Raw genomic sequence first — 24643 nt, forward strand, 5'->3', positions numbered from 1 at the left:
TTACACTCTCTCATAATGTGTGGGCATGCATGTGACAGTGCACTCTATCTTACTTATAAAGGATTAACTTGCTTTGTAAAGAGCCCAGCGTTTCTTTCCCCACCTTATCTCTTTGCTGAATGCCTGATTGCCTTCCAAGAGAGCACAGCATTCCCTCACCCCATTTCCTTTAGAAGCAATTAGCCAGATGCATGACTGAACAAGTCAGCTATAAATTCGATTCCTACCGGGCAGGCAGAGGCACCGAATTCCAAAGAAGTTACAAAGAAGGCCAGAAGAAATTCCAAAGAGGAACAAAGAAGAGATAAGGACCGACATGGGCTATTCCCTTGGTAACCAGAAGAAAAAAGTTAAACTTAGATTCACCTCTTTAGGATCCACCTTTACTCCTCCCTGGGTCATCCCAAAAATTCCCTTGTATGGGTGTGAGGGGATGTACTATCTGATTACATTGTGGATGCCTATAAAATCTTTGTTACTTGCTTTGCAAGGGGTGGTTCTCCTCAACACGTTGCCACTGTGTTGAATGAGCCATCCAGAATATTTATTGGCCAATAAACTTCTGTTAGCTAAAAATAAGCCTCGTCTCAAGTTAATTTGGTTCTCTAAACTTGGGTAAACGAATAAACAAAGGCTAGTGCCTAACATTTTCTGGTGAGCCAGGCAGGAGTCCTGAAGGCAGGGATTCCTTGGGGAGGCTGCTTTTAGCCCCCCTCTGCATTGCCTTCACTACAGCAGATGGAGAAAATCGATGGGGACCTTTAACAACGTCAAGCGCGCACCTGGAAAGTTTTCCAGTGACCTTGTGCTGGGCACCGTCAGCAGACTCCGCTCCAGCTGAGCCGGAACGCTCAAAATCTAGGCTTTTTCTTCTATATTTGTTGTATAAAGTGGATTTGGGGAAACTGGAAAAGGGTGAGTATGCATTTATTAGGTGGGGAGAGTTGCCTTGAGAGTGCGTGAGTGAGACATGGGAAATTCCACTAGGGGCTTGCCTACGAAGTGAGTGCAGTATGTGTGCTTGTTGGAATATATTGTTTTAGAGGAGAATTTTATATTAGGTGACCCCACCGTTTTATGGAGAAGGATTTCAGATTGGGGAGGGGACACTGGCCAGAACCCCCGAGCCAATGGAAAGGCCCAAGAAATTCCCAGAAATCCCGAGCTGAGTCCTGCGTTGAGGGAAAGACGGACAGGGAGGAAAATAAAGAGCCCGAGAAATTCTCCAGGTGAAGTTCACAGAGATCCTGAGTTGAAGGAAAAACCCGAGAAATCCTCTTGGTGCCAAAACCCAAGCCGAGGGAAAGGCTTAGAAGAAAAAGAAAAAAAAATAGAAAATAGAAAAAAGAAAAAAGAAAAGAAAAAAGTGGCAAAACTTTGTATTCTTTTATTTTGCTATCAATCTTCTTATCATCAGAAGAAAAATGCCAAGTGCTTAAAGCAGCTACTGACACATAGCTGCAAAAGAAACTTGGATGCACACGCTGGCCACCCACTGGGTGCCTGACCAGCCGCCCAGGATGTCCTGGTGCCCAGTTATGAGGCTAACCCCAATACCCCAGATAGAGCACTTGTTTTGGAAAGGGTTAGAACTGCTTTCCTTCAGGGACTGCGATTGGGTGTGCTAAAGACAGTGAATTTTCATTGTGTCCCTCAAATTGTTCATGAACCTAAGGAATCCCCTATGGAATTCCTGACACGCCTTAAAGATGGCCACCGCCGCTTCACTGATCTTGACCCAGAAGCCCCTGCCAATGAAGTTATGATCAAAGCTGCTTTCGTTGGCCAAAGTGCTCCAGATATTAGGAAGAAGCTCCAGAAGTTACCTGCCCCCTCAACCCAAAATTTTGAAACCCTTATCCAGATGGCTTTCACTGTTTATTCTCAGAGAGAGCTTGAAGATGAAAAGAAAGAAGATAAGAGAATGCGTAAACAAGCATCTCTTCTTGCACTGGCCATTTGCCCACAAAGCAAAGGGAGGCAGGAATCCTCCCTCTCAGAGACTCATATAGAAAGATCAATGTGCAAAATGTGGGCAAATTGGCCACTGGAGAAATGAATGTTTGTGGAATGCCAAGCCTGATGCCCAACCTTCAAGGGCCAACAGAGGCTGAAAAGGACCAACACTGCAAGGCCAAGAACCACAGAGAGGCAGACCTCAAAACTCCCAGTGTGAGACTAGGCTGAAGCTGCCATAACCAAAAGATGAAGCAGGCACATAAGCAGAGAGGACAAAAGCCAGGAATCTTATCTATGAGATCCCTTCAGGGAGGTAGATAAGAAGGAAGCAAGTCGTTAAGGAAAATTAAGGAAAAAACAAAGGACCTGAACCAGAAAGAGGAGGTTGGGCCTGAGCACATGGAGGCCCTCACCCCAATCCCATCAACTTGTACTTTTGGGGATAAAAGGGGTCCCAAAGCCCGCCCACTCTGAGTCGTCTGAGTCATCTGAGTCTTCTTGGTCATCTGAGTCATCCAGACTTGGCGGCTTCCGTCCCTCTAGCTAGTGCCTGGCAGCCTAGTTGGGAAGGACGTGGGTAAGTGTGTGTGTGTGTATGAGGAAGAGCAAATATACCTTGCAACCAGTAAAGTTTTGCTGTTACTTTAAATTCACTGGGTCTCCGTGTATTACAAAGAACCTCTCGTGCCCCAGTGTTCGGTTGGAAGTGATTTGTGTGTATCCCCAATTATTTCCCGGCTGTTGACCAGGGCTGTGTGTCTGTCTGCTCCAGCCGCACCTATCTGGAAACCCAGGTAGAAAGCAAGGGGGGCTGACAAGATCCGCGTGCCTCAACAGGCTGTGAGTGTGTGAGTGAGTGACCATAAGCCGAACCTGGGAGCAGCGTCTGTAACACCAGAAGATGTCTGGACCCCCCTTTTCTCTTTTAAGTGCTCAAGCACCTGAATTTTACCCTGATAGCAATTCATACTGAAGGGGCTCCAGAGGACTTTTGTTTTCCCCCGATCCTCTGGCTGAGTTAAATGCCAACCCTATCATTTTCTCATTGATACGGGTGCAACTTATAGTGTTTTAAATGACAAACATATCCCTTGCCTGACCACTTCCTCTGCTCCTGTAATGGGTGCAACAGGAGTTATGGAAATGGCACCAATCAGCCAACCTCTTTCAGTTGTTGCCCCCCAGGGACCTCAATTGGATCATTCTTTTTTGCTCATGCCACATTGTCCCATCAACCTCCTTGGTCGGGATCTATTAGGAAAATTAAGAGCTACCATTCAATTCAACGATCAAGGCTTGAGTCTTCACATTCCCCCAGAACAGGCTTATCTTTGTTTTTTATCCAAGCCAAATGAAGCCAGCCCACTTGATAACACCCAGATTGACCCACAGGTGTGGTATCAAGGGAAACCAGGGTTTGCTCGGTTTGCTAAGCCCCACATGGCTCAGTTGTTCCCTGAGGCACAACCCATCTTGATCAAGCAATATCCTATCAGACGGGAAGCATGCCTGGGAATTAAAACATTAATTGACCTTTTTTTGGAAAATGGCCTGTTGATTCCTATTCAATCTTATTGGTCAACGCCTATTTTCCCAGTCCCCAAGCAAGATGGCTCCTGGAGGATGGTCCACGACCTTAGAGAGGTCAATAGGAGGGTTCAACCGTTGCACCAGGTTGTGGCCAACCCTTACACCTTATCGACCACCTTGTCTAGTGACTAAGTATGGTTTTGTTGTTGTTTAGTTGTTAAGTCGTGTCTGACTCTTCGTGACCCCATGAACCATATCGCGCCAGGCCTTCCTGTCCTTCACTGCCTCTCTGAGTTTGCTCAGTTTCATGCTCATTGCTTCAGTGATGCTATCTAACCATCTCATCCTCTGCCATCCTCTTCTCCTTTTGCCTTCAATCTTTCCCAGCATCAGGGTCTTCTCCAAAGAGATCTCTCTTCGCATTAGGTGACCAAAGTATCTGAGCTTGAGCTTCATTATCGATCCTTCCAATGAGCAATCAGGGTTGATTTCCTTTAAGATTGACTGGTTTGACCTCCTAGCAGTCCAGGGGACTCTCAAGAGTCTTCTCCAGCACCACAGTTCAAAGGCATCAATTCTTCGGCGCTCAGCCTTCTTTATGCTCCAGCTCTCACAGCCATACATTACTACTGGAAAAACCATAGCTCTGACTATGCGGATCTTTGTCGGCAAGGTGACGTCTCTGCTTTTTAATATGCTATCTAGGCTTGCCATAGCTTTCCTCCCAAGGAGCAAGCGTCTTTTAATTTCATGGCTGCAGTCTCCGTCTGCGGTGATCTTGGAGCCCAAATAAATGAATTCTGTTACTGCTTCCATTTCTACCCCTTCTATTTGCCAGGAATTGATGGGTCCAGATGCCACGATCTTAGTTTTTTTAGTGTTGAGTTTCAAGCCAGCTTTTGCACTCTCCTCTTTCACCCTCATCAAGAGGCTCTTTAGTTCTTCTTCACTTTCTGCCATTAGGGTGGTATCGTCTGCATATCTGAGGTTGTTGATGATTCTCCCTGCAATCTTAATTCCGGCTTGTGATTCTTCCAGCCTGGCATTTCTCATGATGTACTCTGCATATAGGTTAAATAAGCAGGGTGACAGTATACAGCCTTGTCGTACTCCTTTCCCTATTTTGAACCAATCGGTTGTTCCGTGACCGGTTCTAACTGTTGCTTCTTGGCCCGCATACAGATTTCTCAGGAGACAGGTAAGGTGGTCTGGTACTCCCATCTCTTTAAGAATTTGCCACAGTTTGTTGTGATCCACACAATCAAAGGCTTTTGCATAGTCAATGAAGCAGAAGTAGATATTTTTCTGGAACTCTCGTGCTTCCTCCATGATCCAGCGAATGTTGGCGATTTGATCTCTAGTTCCTCTGCCTCTTCGAAACCCAGCTTGTACATCCGGTAGTTCTCGGTTCACGTACTGCTGAAGCCTAGCTTGTAGGATTTTGAGCATAACCTTGCTAGCATGTGAAATGAGTGCAATTGTGTGGTTGTTTGAGCATTCTTTGGCATTGTCCTTCTTTGGAATTGGAACGTAAACTGACCTTTTCCAATCCCGTGGCCACTGTTGCGTTTTCCAAACTTGCTGGCATATTGAGTGCAGCACTTTAACACCATCGTCTTTTAGTATTTTAAATAGCTCAGCTGGAATACTGTCATCTCCACTAGCTTTGTTGTTAGCAATGCTTCCTAAGGCCCACTTGACTTCACTCTCTAGGATGTCTGGCTCAAGGTCAGTGATCACACCAGCGTGGACATCAGGGACATTAAGATCTTTCTTGTATAGTTCTTCTGTGTATTCTTGCCACCTCTTCTTAATCTCTTCTGCTTCTGTTAGGTCCCTGCCTTTTTTGTCCTTTATCATGCCCATCTTTGCACTAAACGTTCCTTTGATATCTCCAATTTTCTTGAAGAGATCTCTAGTCTTCCCCATTCTACTGTTTTCCTCAATTTCTTTGCACTGTTCATTTAAGAAGGCCTTCTTATCTCTCCTTGCTATTCTCTGGAAATCTGCATTCAATTGCTTATATCTTTCCCTTTCACCCTTGCTTTTCGCATTCCTTCTTTCCACAGCTATTTGTAAAGCCTCATCAGACAGCCATTTTGCTTCCTTGCATTTCTTTTTCCTTGGGATGGTTTTAGTTGCTGCCTCCTGTACAATGTTACGGACCTCCGTCCATAGTTCTTCAGGCACTCTGTCTACCAAATCTAATCCTCTAAATCTATTCATCACCTTCACTGTGTACTCACCAGGAATATGATCTAAGTCATACCTGAGTGGTCTAGTGGTTTTCCCTACATTCTTCAATTTAAGCCTAAATTTTGCAGTAAGAAGCTCATGATCTGAGCCACAGTCAGCTCCTGGTCTTGTTTTTGCTGTCTGTATAGAGCTTCTCCATCTTTGGCTGCAAAGTATATAATCAATCTGGTTTCGGTATTGACCATCTGGTGATGTCCATGTGTAGAGTCGTCTCTTGTGTTGTTGGAAAAGAGTGTTTGCTATGACTAGCTTGTTCTCTTGACAGAACTCTATTAGCCTTTGCCCTGCTTCATTCTGTACTCCAAGGCCAAACTTGCCTGTTATTCCGATTACTCCTTGACTTCCCACTTTAGCATTCCAATCCCCTGTGATGAAAAGGACATCTTTTTTTGGTGCTAGTTCTAGAAGGTGTTGTAGGTCTTCATAGAAGCGGTCAACCTCAGCTTCTCCAGCATCAGTGGTTGGGGCATAGACTTGGATGACTGTGATGTTGAATGGTTTGCCTTGGATACGCACTGAGATCATTCTGTCGTTTTTGAGGTTGTACCCCATTACTGCCTTTCCGACTCTCTTATTGACTATGAGTGCAACTCCATTTCTTCTAAGGGTTTCTTGCCCACAGTAGTAGATATAATGGTCACCTGAATTAAATTCACCCATTCCCGTCCATTTCAGTTTGCTGATTCCCAAGATGTCGACGTCCAATCTTGTCATCTCATGTTTGACCACATCCAGCTTGCCTTGGTTCATCGATCTTACCTTCCAGGTACCTAGACAATATTGTTCTTTGCAGCATCGGACCTTCTTTTCGCTTCCAGATACATCCGCAGCTGAGCGTCCTTTCGGCTTTGGCCCAGCCGCTTCACTCTTTCTGGAGCTACTTGGAACTGCCCTCCGCTCTTCCCCAGTAGCACATTGGTCACCTTCCGACCTGAGGGGCTCATCTTCCGGCGTCATATCTTTTAGCCTTTTGACATTGTCCGTGGGGTTTTCTTGGCAAGGATACTGGCGTGGGTTGCCATTTCCTTCTCCAGTGGACCACATTTTGTCCGAACTCTCTGTCATGACCTGTCCGTCTTGGGTGGCCCTGCACGGTATAGCTCATGGCTTCATTGAGTTACGCAAGCCCCTTCGCCACGACAAGGCAGTGATCCATGAAGGGGCCAAGTATGGTACACAGTTATTGATCTCAAGGATGCCTTTTTCTGCATTCCTTTGGCTAAGGAGTGCCAGCAATATTTTGCTTTTGAGTGGGAGGATCCCACTACAGGACAGAAATGCCAGCTTTCATGGACAAGGCTTCCCCAGGGATACAGAAACAGCCCTACAGCGTTTGCTGCAGCTTTGTCCCAAGATTTAAAGGACTTTTCCCCCAATGGGAATTCTCTGCTTCTTTATGTTGATGATCTCCTTTTGGCTGGAAAGACTAAAGAAGCCATAGAAACCACCTTTGTGTTTTTCCTCAATCACCTTGCTGTTAAAGGATATTCCTGGATATTCCCTCCTTGCCAAGCCTCTTTACCAACTCACTCAGAAGGATATGGCTTGGGAATGGACTAGAGAACATCAATCTGTTTGGCAGGACCTAAAAGACTCTCTTGCTAGAGCTATGGCCCTCGCCCTTTCTGATCGGTTTAAAGGCTTTGATTTGTTTGTTACTGAAAAACAAGGATGCGCACTAGGAGTCCTTACCCAGAAATTAGGCCCTGAAAAGGATTCCTATTGCTTATCTATCCAAAGTCATGGATGCTGTGGTAAAAGGCTGGACTTCTTACCTTCGTTCAATTGCAGCTACAGCGCTTTTAATTCAAGAGACAGAAAAGATGTCTACACCCCCCACTCTGTTCAAACATTGCTGGAACAAAAACTTCCTACATGGGCTACTTCAGCCTGATTGACTAAATATGCCAGCTTATGATTCAGTTAAACTGTTTCACTGTGAACGGGTCAACCCAGCCACTCTTCTGCCTCGACCATCAGAGGGGGCTGGCCCATCAGAAAGCCCCCATGACTGCCATCAGGTTTTAGAGACTATTGTTGGAATTCGCCCTGACCTCCAAGTTGAACCCTTTAACTTGGCAGAATGTCAGTTTTGGACTGATGGTTCTTCTTTTGTTGAAAATGGGGTCCGCCAAACAGGTTTGGCTGTGGTCACCACTGATGGACCTATTTTACTATGTAAATTGCCTTCCCACTGGTCAGCCCAAACAGCTGAATTGTTAGCCCTTATAGAAGCCTTATAGAAGCCTTATAGAAGCCTTATAGAAGACGTGGTGGCGCAGCGGCTTAATGATGCTGAAAGTTGCCGGCCAGAAATGGTCGACGCTTCAGTGGTTCGAGTCCAGCCTTCACGTTAACAGGGTGAGCTCCTGTTTCCTCCCCAGTTCCTGTCAACCCAACAGTTTGAAAACTCACATGAGTAGATAAATGGGTACTCTCACTCCGGTGGGGGGAAAAATGCTGGCGGCGCCTTGCAAAAGGAGTCAGGAGCAGTTGCCGGTAAGCGTGAAACCGCGCTCGCCTGAAAAGGGCGCAAAGCAATGGAAACTCTGCCTCCTGCGCTCGCCAGCTGGGCTCTGCTCTAGGAAGGAGGCTCTGGCAAACCACTTCCGAAACACCTTGCCTTGAAAACTGCAAGGACTTGTCCAAGCAGTCACTGCAGAGTCGGTAACGACTGAGCGCAGATAAAAAAAATAAATAAATAAATAGAAGCTTGCTACCTTGCCAAGGGCAAACAGCCAATACCCTAAAAATGAAATCTCTTCTTGAAGAACTAGCTATTGCTGTCTGTTTACCTACCCAATTAGCAATAGTTTATTGCAGAGGCCACCAGACTGATTGAGGTGAAATCTCCCATGGCAATCGTGCTGCCGATTATTGGGCAAAACAAGCTGCTCGTGGGGGTGATGTCATGGCTGCAGAAATTCACCAACTTTTGCCCCTCATTCCTGTAGAGCCTGAACACCCACTCCCCCCTCTCTATGATCAGAGAGATCATCTTGATCCACAAGGAAAGTGGAAGGATTGGTGGTGGATTGTTGACCATCGTGTTCAACTAGCTCTTCAAATCCTGTGGATGGTTGTCAGAAGAAGTCATGCCATGGCCCATTGTGGCCCCAAACCTCTTTTTAAGTGGCTTTCTCAAAGATACAGAAACAAGAAGCTGAGGCACCTTTGCCAATCAGCTGCAGCTCAGTACACTATCTGCCACAGAAATAACCCAAGGAGTGGTAAACCTACCCCTCCAGGCCACCTCCGTACTGCTCAATACCCAGGGGAAGCCTGGCAAGTGGACTTTACTGAACTTCCCAAAAAGGACCCCAAAATCATCTTTTGGTCTTTGTGGATTTGTTCTCCGGATGGCCTGAAGCCTTCCCTGCTTCCAGCATGCAGGAAAAGTGGTTAGGGCCCTAGTGGAGTACATCATTCTAAGATTCTCGGTCCCTGAAGGGTTAAATCAGATAACAGCTGGCACTTCACCTTTGAAGTCATTCAGCAAGTCAGTAAATTCCTGGACATTCCTTGGTATTCACATTCTAATTACAAGCCTCGGGCTTCAGCCACGGCTGAAGACATGAAAGGGGGCTGAAGATCATACTTTAAAAGCTCAGCTTGCAAAGCAGCCGTGGCCCAAAAATATTTCCCCTTGCTTCAACATGTATCAGAGCTATGCCCAGAGGGTCACTATTGCTGTCCCCCTTCGAAATGCTTTATGGGAGACCGTTTATACCCCATGAAGTGCAAACTGCATGGACAGGTGAAGCTGGCGCACGTTCTATATTTCCCTGCAGGTCCGAGACGCCTTGCCAGTCGCTCCTGACGTACCACCCATTGCCCAGCCAGGCCAGTGGGTCAGAGTGAAGGAGCTGTTCCCATCCTGCACTGATCTGAAGTGGTCCGAGCCGAAGCAAGAAAATCGAGGGCATCAAAGCTTGGGTGCACGGATCCAGGATCGAGCAGGTAAAGGAACCCCCAGACATTTGGCAAGTTTCCTCGGTCGATAGACTCAAATTAAAATTGCAGCGCTCTCTAGCTTCTCCAACAGATCTTTCCAAAGACTGATTAGGTCCACCGGTAGCGACCTAATTCAAGAACAACCAGAAGATTTGGCATCATAGATTCTACCAGCCACACGACCCCTAGACGTGCTGGCTTTGTCACAAACTAAGTTGTGAAACTGATATTGTTTTTATTGTGTTGATTGTTTGTTCTGAAATACTTTTCCTTTGTTGTTTGTTTCCCCATGTTTTTGGGGAAGAGAATTACTATTTATTGGAGGGAAGATGTCTTAATGCCCTGGATGCCCAGGGACAGATCAAAGAGTGTTTGTCTGAAGAATTTGATCATAAGCCTATTGATAATTGAAGTGTTCCTTTTGGTTGACAATACTGATGCTTATATCCAAAGGTATGGAGTTTGGAAATCACCCTGCCTGCACTGACTTATAAGGTAATACGTAGAAAAGATAAAGAGGAGTTTGTGCCCCGTTTATGGCTTAATAAGACATATAATGCATACTGTGATTTTGTCCCAAACTCTGCTGCAGGAAGGCAACCCCAAAATAGTAAAGGATCCTTGGATATGTTTACCTATAGCCCCAGGGGTTCACCAAGCCCTTCCTGTCCCGGCAGAACGGTGGTACAAAATCAGGACTAAGTTGGTTTTCACTGGGAAAAGACCCCAGAGTGACATTGCTCCAGCTTATTTTCATACACTTGATACTGGGAATGGGACTGAAACAGCCCCCCCCCCCCATAGATGGGCCTGTTGCTCTTGGAGTAAAAATAAAACCACCAGTATGTGTTCAGCAATATGATCCTCATGAACCTAAGAAACGAGTGGAAGTGGGAAGAATTGATGTGAATGTTTGTTCTATAGTGGTTTTGATGGTTTGTAATCATACCCTCACGATGATGAAAGCTATGTATGCACCTACAAAACAGATCAAAAATGTGTATTTAACTAGAGGATCCAGAGTAACTATTGTGCAAGGAAAAGTGAGAGAGAACTGGTGTCTGGATAAACCTGCCTGCACCCAGTTCGATCTCCCCCCTTGGCTGTTAAAGGGCAAGAAGGGAAAAAATTGTTTTCCCTATTCCCCAAAGGTCCCAAGAGGGACAATGGGAAGACTCCTCATATTTTGTAAACTGAGACTTTCACTGGGAGGTTTAGTGAAAGCTCACAGGAAAAGGTTTATGGATGTAAAGGGAAAGAGAGCGACTGAGTGAGCTGGTGCGGGCAACAGGATGTGTGATGAGCAATGGCTGTGGACTGCTAACTGTCTCAGTGAGAATGTGTATGTGTGTCAATGTAACGAGCTGCCACCTGTTGATCCCAAATCCAGTAACTTTCCTTGCAACCAATATTGATTCAAAAGAAAGTTCATTTACTGAGAATAAGTGTACAGATCCAAAGCATTGCTAAGACTGATCAAAAGCGCGCCAAAAGCTGTTTTTCTTACTTCCCCCCCCACACCGCCCTTAGTTCTGGGTCCTCTGATTCTCTTGCTGGTATGACCTTGAGCATGCCAGAGCTTGTGATAAGGAGCCATCTGCTTTAAACGGTTTCTCATTCCTACTTCCCCCCCACTTTTATAATGGCAGAACCGCAGCATGTAAAAAACTTTTTTTTTTCCCTTTAAACTAGCCATCTAATAATCTATTATAAAATCTTGCGAGGATTCTGACAGTAAGAAGGAAGGAAGGAGTGGAGAAAGTGAAAGAAAGAAGGAACGGAAAAGAAGATGTATGTGGTAAATTTAATCTTATTGTTGTCTCCAAATAGATGAAAAAATTACAGATCAGATGTGTAAAATTGCCCATGTTCCAGTTCAGATCTGGATAGGAGGGCTAAATCTTGGATGGTTTCATGATCGCTTTTCTGACTGGAAACACATATGGTTAATGATTTTATTGGTTTTTGTTGGACTCCTGTTTTTACCTTGCTTAATTCCCCCTATACGAAATGTTGTTGCTTCCACGATTGATGGTTTGACTGTAATTGCAGCCCCCAGAAATCAAGCCCAAACATTTGCCAAACTTATGATCCTTCGCTTTCTTCCGAAAACGTATAAGTGGAATCACATACATAAGAAGCATCTTATGTTCAAAAGCAAAGGGAGGAAATGAAGGGCATTGTTTTGATACACAATTTTATACACTCTCATAATGTATGGACATGCATGTGACAGTGCACTCTATCTTACTTATAAAGGATTAACTTGCTTTGTAAAGAGCCCAGCGTTTCTTTCCCCACCTTATCTCTTTGCTGAATGCCTGATTGCCTTCCAAGAGAGCACAGCGTTCCCCCACCCCACTTCCTTTAGAAGCAATTAGCCGTTAGATGCCTGACTGTCTTTGAACCAAGCAAGCTGTAAACCAGCTTGGGGCCAGGAAAGGAAAGTTGCCAGAAGAGGCACCGAATTCCAAAGAAGTTACAAAGAAGGCCAGAAGAAATTCCAAAGAGGAACAAAGAAGAGATAAGGACCGACATGGGCTATTCCCTTGGTAACCAGAAGAAAAAAGTTCAACTTAGATTCACCTCTTTAGGATCCACCTTTACTCCTCCCTGGGTCATCCCAAAAATTCCCTTGTATGGGTGTGAGGGGATGTACTATCTGATTACATTGTGGATGCCTATAAAATCTTTGTTACTTGCTTTGCAAGGGGTGGTTCTCCTCAACACGTTGCCACTGTGTTGAATGAGCCATCCAGAATATTTATTGGCCAATAAACTTCTGTTAGCTAAAAATCAGCCTCGTCTCAAGTTAATTTGGTTCTCTAAAGTTGGGTAAATGAATAAACAAAGGCTAGTGCCTAACACCAGACTTGGTGGTGGCTGAACAGTTATCTCTCCCCTCCGCACCCACAGCCCACGTCCACTCTAGCAAGTTCTTCTGATGAGCTTAATTTGGAGGAAGAAAGATGCCCCAACTGTGGGTGAATTAGAAAATGTTCTCCCACAGGAAAACCCTTCTGTGCTGTGACAAATCCAAACAATGGATTCAAGAAGGTCAAAGAGGTGTGACCCCTTCGGTGGCACTGGGACAACCAGTTGCCTTGGAACTGCACACTGAAAACTATGTAGCTGTCATTTTCCACAGGCGTGTAGAGTAAGAGATGCAAGAGTTGTTGATCAGCCACAACCACGTGCCTGCCTTCTCGCCCTCTGTTCCTCGCCCATTTTGCAGTAAATTCTGACCTGAGCACCCTTCTGAGTGGGGTGCCTTTGCTGGATCCAACAAGGCTTGCCACGTTGACCAGGGCTTCTGGCTGCAGAAGAGAACATTTGGCCCCCTCCTATAATTCTGTGAGAGACAGCACATGCTTTGTACCCAGAAGGTCCTGACGTTGCTCCTTGGTGGATGCTGGCCAGGAATTAGGAGAGGTGCAAGAGTCCCCAGATGTCTGGGGAGTCACAGCGGATAACAGAGTTGGACTTTTTATGCGTTTATAAGGGATCTGCTTCTCAGCAAGGTTTCCAAGCCTTCCACACAGAGTTCATTAGTTTGCCAGTCGGGGTCACGTAGACTGAGCCACAGCCAATACTGGTGGCCTGTGGGCTGCATCCAGGCAATATGCTAACCCGGGTTAACAAATATCACTGCTGGGTTTATATAGAGTTATCTCCCCCCAGATAAGCCATATGATGTTCTGGTTGACCCAGTATGGATCGTGAGCCCTGCAGACCCAGGCACCGGAAAGGCCCCTTCACTCGCTCCTCCTTTTGGGATGGAAGGGGTTCCGAGGAAAGGTTTGGAAGGGTAGAAGTGGACTCTCTAGGACCCCAGGACCTTTGGGCCGGCCACCCCTTGGTTGGTTGCTCCGTTTTTCCGCCCCTGACGCGTGGTCCGCGGACGCCGGAACGGATTAACGGTAATTACATTGAACCTTATGGGAAAATTTGCTTCGGGTTGCGAACAAATCGGGTTGCGACCAGAGTCACGGAACGGATTAAATTCGTAACCCGAGGTACCACCCTATAGTCCACAGAATACTTCCATTTGAGACTATCCTAAAACCTGAACTTCTTCATCTATTAAACTAAACTCACATGTGTGTATGGAGAAAAACTGCCGCAGTTGGTCCAGGGTTCCTCCCATTCAACTGGTGAAGCGGGACTTTGACAAAAAGCCATAGGCAAAGTTTGCATTGGGGGAGGCCAGAGGAAGGGGGGGCCATATGCAAGCCGGTGCCAGAGGCGGTTCTCGACTTGTGCCATCTTTCTGAATGTGCCCAAAATGCGAAAGAAGGATCTGCTCTCCAATTGCACAGGCGACACAGTTGCAATGAACCTCCTGAGCCTGTGGCCGCCCAGCCCGGATCCCGGGGTTTTGCATGCAGGCCGTGGGGCTCAGCTGGCGGGGCGGCCCCCCAGGGGTCTTGCTTGCAGTCCCGGCTGGGGGCAGCCTTGGGCCAGGCTGGGCGCTGTGGGCTAAATGGGCACATGGTCTCTCTCTCTGCAGAACAGCAGCATCAACTTTGAGAAACCCCGTAAAGTACATGTGGTGGGAGCCAAGGAGAGACCCCTTGCCCCCCAGGAAGGGCCCCCAATGCCCTCCAGTGCCTTTCTCCTTCTCCTTCCCTGCAGGAGTTCGAGATCCCCACCCGTCTGCACCCCCTGCAGGCCATGTGCCACAACTACACCTTGGCCCTGACCGGGCCCTCCAGCAGTGGCTGCGGGGCCTGCCCCCCCTCTGTGTGGCACAGAGGTGGGTGCCTGGGCTCTGGGGGCCCGGGCCTAGCCCCCTCCTCTCCCGCTTCCCACTCTCTGCCAGTTACCAGCTCTCCTCTGCCACCAAGCCACCTCTTAGGGAGCAACCCCCGCCAAACCCAGCAAGCCCACCGTGGTGATCTCATGCTGCGCAGAGTGAGGGCCTGGAGGGGAGGGTCTCTGGGGTCTCTGCCCCCCGATTCCCGCTGACCCATGTTTCCTTTGCAGCTCAATCGCCTCTCTCGGAGTGAGCGCCCCGCTGTGTGGGGCCAGACCCCCACCTCACTGCGACCTGCTGGGGCCATCGGTGCCTCTCCACCACTGAGGGAGCTCTCCAGAAGACTCGGGACTGCCCCTCCCTCTGGATTCCTCCGCCTCTGCTCCTGCTGGGGGGAGGCTGAGGGATGACCCCCAAACTGGCCCCGTGACCTCATGATCGGGACCGGCTGAGCCGACTTGTTCCCCAACTTTCTAGTCCTCGGTATTGTTTCAGAGCACAGCCACGGGGGGTGGGATTCTTCCTCTCACCTGGTCTTGGTTTGGGTGCCCAAACTTGTTTCCCGTGATCTGACTGGTTCGGAAGAACCCCTTCCCAGCACTTCGTGCCCCTCTGCGGGGAAGGGAGTCCGTCAGCCTGGCACAAAAGCCTTGGCCGGAAGTGCTCCGCTGCCCGTTCCCCGGCTGTTCTTCTGCTTCCAGCTGGAGCAACATTGAAGCAGCCCTTGGGTGCTCCTTGGGGTCTGTGGTGGAGACCGGGAGCCTTTTTCCTTTGGTTCCCGTTTTCAGGCTTAGTAACACCCCCCCCCCAGATGCAAAAATGGTAAGGCTTAATGACGCTGAAAGTTGCCGGCCAGAAATGGTCGCCGCTTCAGCGGTTCGAGTCCAGCCTTTGCGTTAGTAGGGTGAGCTCCTGTTTCCTCCCCAGTTCCTGTCAACCCAACAGTTCGAAAACTCACGTGAGTAGATAAATGGGGACTCTCACTCCGGTGGGAGGAAAAATGCTGGCGGCGCCTTGCAAAAAGGAGTCGGGAGCAGTTGCCGGTAAGCGTGAAACCGCGCTCGCCTGAAAAGGGTGCGAAGCAACGGAAACCCCGCCTCCTGCACTCACCAGCTGGGCTCTGCCCTAGGAAGGAGGCTCTGGCAAACCACTTCCGAAACGATTGCCTTGAAAACTGCAAGGACCCGTCCAAAGCAGTCACTGCAGAGTCGGTAACGACTGAGCGCAGATTAAAAAAAAACAACACGCCCCCCCCGCCTCGATGCAAAAATGGTAAGGCTGGAAGGGACATGGTCAGGCTTTGGTCTTCCTGCCGGAAATGCCGGAAATGCCAGTAATTTCCTTTCCCCCAACTTTTGTGCCATTCAGAAGCTGCCGCCAATGGCCCGTCTCGAGTCCAGACCCAGCCTTGGAAGTCCCCTGGAAGGTCTGGTCATGTTGAACAGGGCAGAGCAGGCACGGAAAGGTGGGAAATCTGGCTTGGCCAACGCTGGACGGCATCTCTGCCTGTGCCTTGGTTCCTTCCTCTGGAATGGTCGGGGACCGTCAGTCGGGCGGGTGGCTGAGCCCCTTTCTCCGTGTTCCTCCTCAGGTAACAAGCCAACATGAGGCTCCCAATGTGGTAACAAAGGTCTGGGGGTGCTGGGGAGAAGGGAGGGGCCTTGGGGGCAGCTTGACATCTTCTTGGGGCCTCCATCCACCACCTCTCCTGCAGAGCTGGTCTCTGCAAACTCCTACCCAGGCGTGAGAGATTCTGGGAAAGGGATGGAAGGAAAAGAAGGCAGAGGAACTCAGGAGGCCGAACGCGAGTGCTTTGGCAGGTGATCCTAGAAAGGGCAACTTGGCCTCAGGGACAAGGAACCTGGATGAAGCCAGAGAGCGCATGCTGGGTGGGATGCCGTGGCTGAGAGTCTCCATTTGCCCCCAATGAGCATGAAAGAGGCCTTCCTGTTTCTGCGCCTCTCTTGCTTCCTTGGTCTTGCCTGGCTATGTGGGACTTGGGATCTCTGTGCTCTGGTGTGCCCATGAGGGGCAGCATGGATCCTCAGCTGTGCAACACGGGTCACGTGAATCACGGTGGCCATGCTGGGATTGGCAAATCGCAAGCAGAGTGCGAGCCACAAGGGTGACGCAGCTGCAGAAAAAGCCAATGCGATCCTCAGCTGCAAGGAGGGAAGTCTCGTGTAAAGCCAGGGAGGTCTGCTCTGCTCGGTGCCCTGACTGGCCATGGCACGTTTGGAGGGGGGTGGACAGGCCCAAGGATGTCCAGAGGACAGCAGCTGAGAGAACCGGGGCCCCGAAGAGGAAGGGAGGCGTGGGGTGCACTTTGCCTGGGGAGAGGAGATGTTGGGGAGCCTCTTCCAGGATCTGCGAGGTTCTCCTGCGTGAGATGGGGCAGGGCTGTCCACGGTTGCTCGGGAAGGACCGGAAATGGGCTCAAAACATTTTGTAGGTCTTATATTTGCAATGGGGCCACACGGTTGCCCCACAAGAATAGAAAACCCTTTGGGTTTACTTCAACATTTAGTATGCTCTGCTTCAAAACCAAGGGATTCCTTCCATCATATATTTTAGCATGTATTACAATGGGCCCCCTTGCTCCCCAGACAGATATTGAACAGGCGCAGCTTCCCCAGCCATGGGACGAAGCCCGGCCTGACGCCTCCCTACCAGGCAGGCCTTAATCGGCGTTTCTTGCGCAAGAGAAGCTCAGCAGATCCACCGTCGCTTCCTGCAGTGGGGCCTCGTCTTCCTCCGCCTGGCCCCATTGCAGTTTTGATTCCGCCCCACCTCATCTCCAGATGGTTTTTCAGAGGGGAGGAAATGCAGCTTTATTCTCACAACCAGGACAAAATGGCCCAGCACAGGCACCCAACTGTGATCTGAGACGGCCTCGCAATGCAAAACTAATCCGGGATTCCTCCAAAGGTGGGAGCAGGAGCTGAATTCAGCCAGGCCAAGCAGTGGATCTGGACCTTGATATTCCCGATGGGTTCCTGCCTCTTTTTCCCCAAGGGAGGGCTGCGGAGGAGAATGAGGACGAAAATGAACCCAACACAAGAACAGCAGAAACAAGGGAGCCTCCCCTGAAAGGGGTATTTGGAAATCAGGGGGGACCAAAATCAAGTGAAATAAAATTAGGGAAAAATTATCACACGGCAGTTCTTCTTCTTCATAAAATAGAATCTCAGGAAGGAGAGGGAAACGCCCTTCTGTGGAAAAATATCCAAAAGATAAGTTGGACTCGTGTCCACCCCCTGGAGCCGGGATCAGAGACGACCAACATGGGTGCTGAAAGCAGGGAAGGGATCAGGGGCTTCCTCTTTGTTTTCCTCAAAGGATCCACCCTGGAGAGAATCCGTATGAATGTAGATAGCGAGGAAGGAGCTCCAAAGGAAGAGCCCCCTTCTGATGAGAGGAGCCACGCTGGCAAGGAGACCTATAGATGTGGGTGGGAAACCTCTCCCCTTCTGCGGAGGATCAGAAATTCGGGGATGGAGGGAGCTGATTAAATGGCATCTGACCTGGAGGGAATATGGAGCTGAGAGAGACCAGACTTTTCGGACAGCATCAGCTGACATCATTCCAGGGTTTTCCTACAGTCTAAAGTTTATTGTTTTATAGCAAATAAAGGCCAAGGGAATTGACCCAGAGGAGAATAGCAAGAAGATGAATCTCCTGCACATTCAAAGCCAGGAGGGACGAGATGGAGAAACAAGGGGTGGGTCCAAGGAAGGGGAAGAGGTTGGGGCTCTGCTGGGCAGAGACCAGTTGATCCCTGAGATCACTCCTCAGGAAATGGGGATCCCAGGGTGGCTGGTACATGTGGAACATCTGGATCTCTCTGGATCTGGTGACCTCCAGGCTTGGCTAAGTGCCAGACGGATTTGCGGTTAAGTGGCTGGAGGTGGGTGGGTTGCAGCCATTGGTCTGAAGGGGGGTCTGTGCTGAGCAGGAGAAATTGGGGGTCTGGAGGGACAAGCAGGCCAGGAGTCCCTGGGGGCAGACTGGATGGTCTCCACCCCCTCCCCATTTCCCCCTCCCTCAAAAGACAGAGAGGCCCTGAAAGGAAGCTGGTGGGTCTCCGCAGGAGAAGGTCCAGCTGCGATTCTCCTCCTCTCGCCAGTGTTGAAGCTGCATCCTTGGAGGGTTGCAAAAAAGGCAGAAATCCATCAGGTGCTGAAATGCTTCAGCTATTTTGCATCTGAGAGCAGGAAGGGATAGCAGGATTAACTCATGAGGGCTGTGAAACAAAGAGATGGGGAAGACAATTAAAATATGCAGTAAAAGCTTCACTGTAAATGAGGTTGAAGGTTTTTTTGGAGAGTCTGCAGAAAACCCACAGGGTGGGCTTCCCCTCCCCCTCCCTTTCACCCCCCCCTTCCCAGGCAGGCCCAACCTTCAGGGGGTGGATGATGGGCAGGGCCCGGATGGAGGGGGAATCCGCCCCTCTCAGGGGGGGAAAGGCCGCGAAGGACCAGGGATTCCTCCCCATCTCATCTCCGGGGCTCGAAGGGGGTCCTGGTTCAGCTGAGGGGCTGCAAAGGGAGGCTCCAGCCTGACCTTGACAAGGTGGAATTTGTCCCTAATTGGCTTAATTAGAGGATTAATCAAGAGAGGAGGCCTCCCTACCCCCCCCCCCAATACTTCAACCGAACCGAGAAGATGCTGCTCGGAGGGTGGAGTCAGAAATGGTGTCTGGTGTCCAGCTTGGACTCCCTTGGCCGGAGCTTTTGTGGAAGGTCAAAAGAGGTGGGGGATCAGGAAGGGCAGCCCACAAATGTGGGGTGCTCCCTTCCCCTCCCCCCAATGGCCTGAATGGCCCCCCTCTTTCCCTTCCCTTTTGCAATTTCTCGAAATGGGGAAACATCCTGGAGGAGGCTTTGGTGTTGTGTGCTCCTCTTGTGTGCGATTGTGTTACATTTTGGGGTCCCTGCAAGGAAAAGCCACCAAAAACCTTGGAAAGGATTTGGGGAGTCCAGAAAATCTTTGGAGGCTTTGCGGGTCCTTCAAGGCTCTTTCAGTTACTTAAGAGAGATTTTTTGGGAGAAGAGAGAAAGAGAAAAACTTTTTAATTAATGGAGGGGGAATAGAAGAAGCTCACCTGGTTGTTGGATGGGAGTTGCTAGAAAAAGGGAGAGAGACGCATTCAGAACTTTTTAATCTTTTTCATAGGACTGTTTTTGACATATTTATTGTTTTATATCTTTTGCTATATGCTGCCCAGTCACTTCTGTGGGTGGCCCTATAAGTTTGATAAATCAGTAAATAAAGGGCTGTAGCATTTATGGGGTCAAGCACCCATTCTACAGCCTATAATATATTGCATTAAATCCCCCCCCCTTTTTTTCCCTTCCTTTGAGTCAATGTTGACTCCTGGCGACTGCCTGGACTAGTCCCTGCAGTTTCCCTGGCAAGGTTTTGGAAGGGGGTTGCCATTGCCGGCTTCCTGGGGCTGAGAGACAATGGCTGGCCCTCGGTCACCCAGGGGGCTTTGTGCCCAGGGCAAGACTGGAACTCACAGCTCCTGGTTTCCAGCCTGGTGCCTTCACCACCACCCCAAATGGGGTCTCCTGTCCCTTGTGCCCCTCCAGGAAGAAAAATGTCTCCAAACAATTTCCCAATGAGACCCTCAGCCTTGGGATTCGGGGGCCCAAGAGGACCCACCTTGCCATCCAGATGCAAGGCCTCCCCTAGATGATCCCCTCCCCATAACCTCTCACCCAGCCCCCCACGGACTCACCTTTCTTGCTCTTCAGGTAGAGGGAGAGCCCCACAGCCAGGAAGACCACCCCCAGCACGGCCCCCACGGCCCCCGTCCAGAGCTTGCTCTTGGCAGCGTTGGAGGAACGTGGCTCTGGGGAAGGAGAAGGAGCCTCGCGTGAGTAGCAGGATCAGGGCCAGCTTCCTCCGGGGGGCCATTCTGGCTTGACGCACAGGGAGGGTCTTTCCAGCACCCCATCGATGACCCCTTCTCTGTGCACGATGGTGTCCCCAGACCAGGAGGGCAGGGAAGGGGAGGAAGGGAAAGGCTTACCCCACTGGACAGTGACGGGGGCCTCCAGGCTGGCGTGCCCCACCTCGCAAGCGTAGACGTCCCCACGCTGGGGCTGGGTCTCCAGCAGCACCTGGAGCTGGTAGGTCCAGTCCCCGTTCTGGAGCTCCTCCCCGAAGGCGACGCCCTCCTTCTCCGGCCGCCCGTTCTTCAGCCACTGGACGTCGATCTCCAGGGGGTAGAAGCCGGTCGCGGTGCAGAGGAGGATGGCGTTGGGGGAACCGGGGCCTGTCTTGGTGGAGGAGATGGTGACGGTGGGCTTGGCTGGAGGGAAGGGAGAAGGAGGGACGTGAGAGACCCAACAGGGCCCAGGATGGAAGAGCAAAATGGTCAGTTCAGGCCAAGGTCCGTCTTAGCCTTGGAAAGTTTCTGGGTTTCAGGTCCCGTTTCCAAGAGTTTTATTTGGAGAGGGAGAAAAACTCCAATTTCCTCTTCTGCAGCCTTTCCTGTCTGCTGCTGAGTCAGTTAAATTTGACTCTGGACGAGGTGAGAATTAAGCAGATTCGGACCAGGCTCAAAAAGGCCATCAGAAGACTAAAAGGTCAGTGATACAAGATTCCAGAAAAGGAATAAAATCCTGCATGATCTGGACAACACAGAGAAAGAAGCAGAAAAGAGCAGAACAAGATTTAAGGGGCAAAGTGCCAACCACAGCGTGGCTCAAACTGGCACAACTCTTGGATGGATGAAGGGAGGGCTGGATGGGCCCCCAAAGAGGGTCCTTCAGGGCTCCCTCCAGCCTGGAAGGGGGTCTCGGGAGGCTTCCCGGGGTCTGTCCTGGGTCCTTGTGCCCTTCAGCCTTTGGGTCAGGGAGTTGGGGGAGAGCAATGAAGCTTGTGGCCTTCCAGGAAGACGTCAGTGGGTGAGACGAGGCTGAGTCTCTCTCCTCCTCGGCTGCGAAAATCAAAATGCTTCTGCATCTTCCGCTATTTTGTAAACGGGGCACCCGCCCTCCTTCTCCCCCTAGAGGCGTCTCTGGCGCTGCGTCCGGCAGCCTCGGCTTCTGGGGGGCTGCAAGAGATGTTTGGGTCTTTTGTTTTATTTTTCAATAGTTGGCTATTTAGTGCCTTGTGTGAGTAGTTTGTTAATAGTCTTTCTTACTGATGAATTTTTTTACTAAGCATTAATAACACTTAAGACGATTCCATTTTGGTTATTTGTAATGAAGACCTGGGATCTAGTCTGGTTGACACTCAGATAAATAATACATTTGTGGCTTTTCCTTCCCCGGAAGCACATTTTTATCTTGGAACATTAAAAATCTTTCCAAAAGGGGTAAAAGAAGGCATTTTTTTCAAATTGAAAGTGATGACACTGCTTTTTTCTTTTTTTTACAAGAAAATTCTCCTGAATGGGAAAATACTTTTAGCAAGAAAATGGAAGGAACAGATTTAATCAGCAGAAATCCAAAATCTAAAATCTGACAGTTTTAGTGAAAACATTTTCAAAATGTATAGATTAATTTTAGTAGTTAAATAAAGAACCTTAAAGGATTGAATGAAAGGGGAGGGGCTGGCATTCCCCCCCCCCGGCAAGCCCCCCCTCCCAGACTCACTTCTCCGGCCAATCAGACGCCGTGTCTTCTCCGCCTGATAGGTGTAAGCCCCATAGTGGCATCGGCAGAAGCGATCCACGGAGCCCCTCAAGTACTGCAGGAAGGTCTTGTCGCTGTTCCAATAGTCGGCATCCGGCTGCCCGAACTCGGTGAGGGCCACGAACTTCCCGACGTCGCTGTCGAAGCGGACAATCTCCTGCCGGTCGTAGATGTCCCTGTACAGGTAGTGCACCTGCTGCGTCCCGTTCAAGAAATGGCACTCATGCTTAGTCTGGTACAAGAAATGGGCTGCGAGGAGGAGGGGGAGGAGAAGGAGGGCTGTCAGGAAGGATTCCAGGGCCCATCGCTCCCAGCCGCCAGCGGAGGAGGGACCAACATGGGGAATGGGGTGGAGACCTGCTGCGGGAGACCGAGGGGTGGCCTTTGGAGGGCCCAGCTGGAAGGGGGATGGGGGGGCCTTTCCCAGCCCCCTCCAGTTCCTTGCTGGGGCTCCAAGAGACCCCTGGCCCAATCCACTCCATTCCCCAACATTGGGGATGTGGGGAGGAAGGGCCCCAGTCCGCCCCAAGCGGGAGAAGCTCCATTGCCTTCCTTCGGCACCAGTGGCCAACCCCGCAGGGCTGTTGCTCCCTCAAGATGCCCCCTGGAGGAGGGAGGGGGAGCTTTGTCGGTCCCAGTGGGGGTCCCTGGGGGAGATGGAGAGTTGCTGGGGGTCTGGGGGGGTAGGAAAGAGGGGGAGGGGGAGGAGCTTCCTGGTGGGCCCCCTCCATCCTCCCACCCTGGAGAAAGGCAGGCAGAAGCGCAAATGGTGCAGCAGAATGCCCTACTCTCTGCAGGAAACATTGGATCCTGGTGGGGCCTCTTTGCCCCCCAAAAGTGGCAGGAAATATGGGGGGAGGGGGTGAAGAGACCCAGAAACTCTCAGGGCTGCAGCGAAAGTAAGATCCATACCTCGGTCTTCCTCAGCCCCCAGGAGCAACTCAAAGGGGGGTCTCCAGTCTCCTCCCCCCACATCCTTCCTCCCTCCCCTCTAGGTCCTGACTCCGCTATGGGGAATTATTGGGGGGGGGCTGGGTCTCCTTTCCCAATTCAGAGGCTCCCCCAACAAGGGATCTCAATTCAACTCTTGCCTGACCTTAAAAGCCTCTAATTAGAGATTTATAAAGAAAAAGTGAAGTTTCTGAAGGTGCAAAAAGGTTTTTTCCCAAATGCATCTTTTTCTTACGCGGCTTTTCCTTGCGCAGATTTAGGACCGAAAACGCCGCGATTTCCCTCTTTCTCTTTCACTTTCTTCTCCTTCCTCCTTCAAGGCGACAAACTTTGGGGGCTCCGGATCCGGGTCTCGTTCGGGGCCGGAAGGTCTGACTCTGATCCCAGGTGGGCCGCCTTCCCACGACCCCCTCCCCACCTCGGCCATAGCCAGGGAAGGGGGTCCCTCTCGGTCCTCCTGGGGGGTGTGTGGGGAGGGAGGGGCAGAGGCCACGCCGAGATCGAGGCTCCTGCAGACTCCCGCCTCTCCTGCCCTCGACCCCTTCCACACAGTCACTCCTGGGGGTCCCAGCCCCTTTCTCCCCCCTCCCCCCAACAGCATCAGGGGGTCCCTCCCAGCCCCCTACTCCCCCTCCCACCCCCCCTTACCTGGGGGCTCCTGCCCCCCTTCGCTTCCAGGGATCCGGGACAGCGCCCCCACCAGCAGCAGCAGCAGGGGGACCCCAGCAGAGCCCATGGATGCTGCCCCACAAGCAGCCCCCAAGAGAGAGGAGACAGAAGCAGATGCTTCCAGCCCCAGAGGCGGAATCGGTGGGTCTGGATTGGGGGCAGGGAGCATTTTTTCTCTCAAATGTCAGCGTTGGGAAAGCCCAGAAGAGCAGAGGGGCCAATGGGAATTCTCCCTCCTGCAGCGTCATCAGTCTCCGGGCAGAGGCTCTCTTGATTTCGCCCCATGGAGGAGATAGTTCGGAGCAGAGAAAGCAGCGGAGAAAGTGGGAAGGGGGATCCTTTCAGTCTTGGGGGCCATCAGCTCCCCTGCCAGCTCAGACGGTACACTCCCCTTCCTTTGCCCTCCACAGGACTCTCAGCCGGGCTCTCCTTTTCTCTGGGGGCCTGGAGGGGGTGGACTAGATGCCCTTTGAAGCTTCCTTAAGGCTCCGGGGGGACTTCAGGCTGGGGCTGCTGGGACTCCAAAGGGGCACCTGGTCCTTCCTGGGAAAACTGGGGGGACCGATCTGGGCGCTTCTCTGGGCCAAACGGGGTTTCCTCCTGACCTCCGGGAGGCGAAGGGCCTGGGCATCGGGGGGGTGGGGTGGCAGGAATCAGCCTCTGGTGGCAGCGGGGGGGGGGGGGGGTGGCCATGGGGATCTCAGGACCAGCTTCGTTGGGCTAAAACGACCGGGCATCTGAGCAGCTCCATATCCCGGGTTGAGCTGTTTCCTGTGCCAGAAGTGGACCCTCTGCTTGTGTGACGGGTGTTGTGTGAACAATTGAAGGTCTTTCCATAACCAACGGAGCACATACGGACTTTGTTTTGATACTCTTTACCTTTCTTGATTATCTAGCCTGCATCAGTAATAAACACATA

At 50.4% G+C, this 24643-nt stretch overlaps 2 protein-coding genes across 2 annotated transcripts in view; both read right to left on the minus strand.

Annotated features, from left to right (window-relative positions):
- Positions 1–24643, minus strand: part of LOC103051008 (H-2 class II histocompatibility antigen, E-S beta chain-like) — a 273476-nt gene that overhangs the window by 209621 nt on the left and 39212 nt on the right. The window lies entirely within an intron of this gene.
- LOC103055355 (H-2 class II histocompatibility antigen, E-S beta chain-like) lies at positions 17089–23889 on the minus strand. Its single transcript, XM_088141480.1, has 6 exons — positions 23704–23889; positions 22066–22353; positions 20493–20774; positions 20199–20312; positions 19560–19580; positions 17089–18698 (listed from the first exon to the last, which is right to left on the minus strand). Exons 1-6 carry the CDS (start codon positions 23789–23791, stop codon positions 18685–18687), a joined length of 807 nt encoding a protein of 268 aa, XP_087997606.1. The 5' UTR covers positions 23792–23889; the 3' UTR covers positions 17089–18684.

Source organism: Python bivittatus, unplaced genomic scaffold (assembly GCF_059951505.1).
Source record: "Python bivittatus isolate LINGU-HERP-01145 unplaced genomic scaffold, Pbiv_v1 ctg000330_np1212, whole genome shotgun sequence".
In the NCBI taxonomy this organism is placed as follows: Eukaryota; Metazoa; Chordata; class Lepidosauria; order Squamata; family Pythonidae; genus Python; species Python bivittatus.

What these genes read in the sequence shown, in the direction of transcription:
- LOC103055355 (XM_088141480.1), bottom strand. Translation starts at nt 23,791, where the DNA reads ATGGGCTCTGCTGGGGTCCCCCTGCTGCTGCTGCTGGTGGGGGCGCTG. An exon ending in AGGGGGGCAGGAGCCCCCAG is followed by an intron (nt 22,354 to 23,703) that starts GTAAGGGGGGGT and finishes TCCTCCTCGCAG; the next exon opens with CCCATTTCTTGTACCAGACT. An exon ending in CCCCGTCACTGTCCAGTGGG is followed by an intron (nt 20,313 to 20,492) that starts GTAAGCCTTTCC and finishes CTCCTTCCCCAG; the next exon opens with AGCCACGTTCCTCCAACGCT.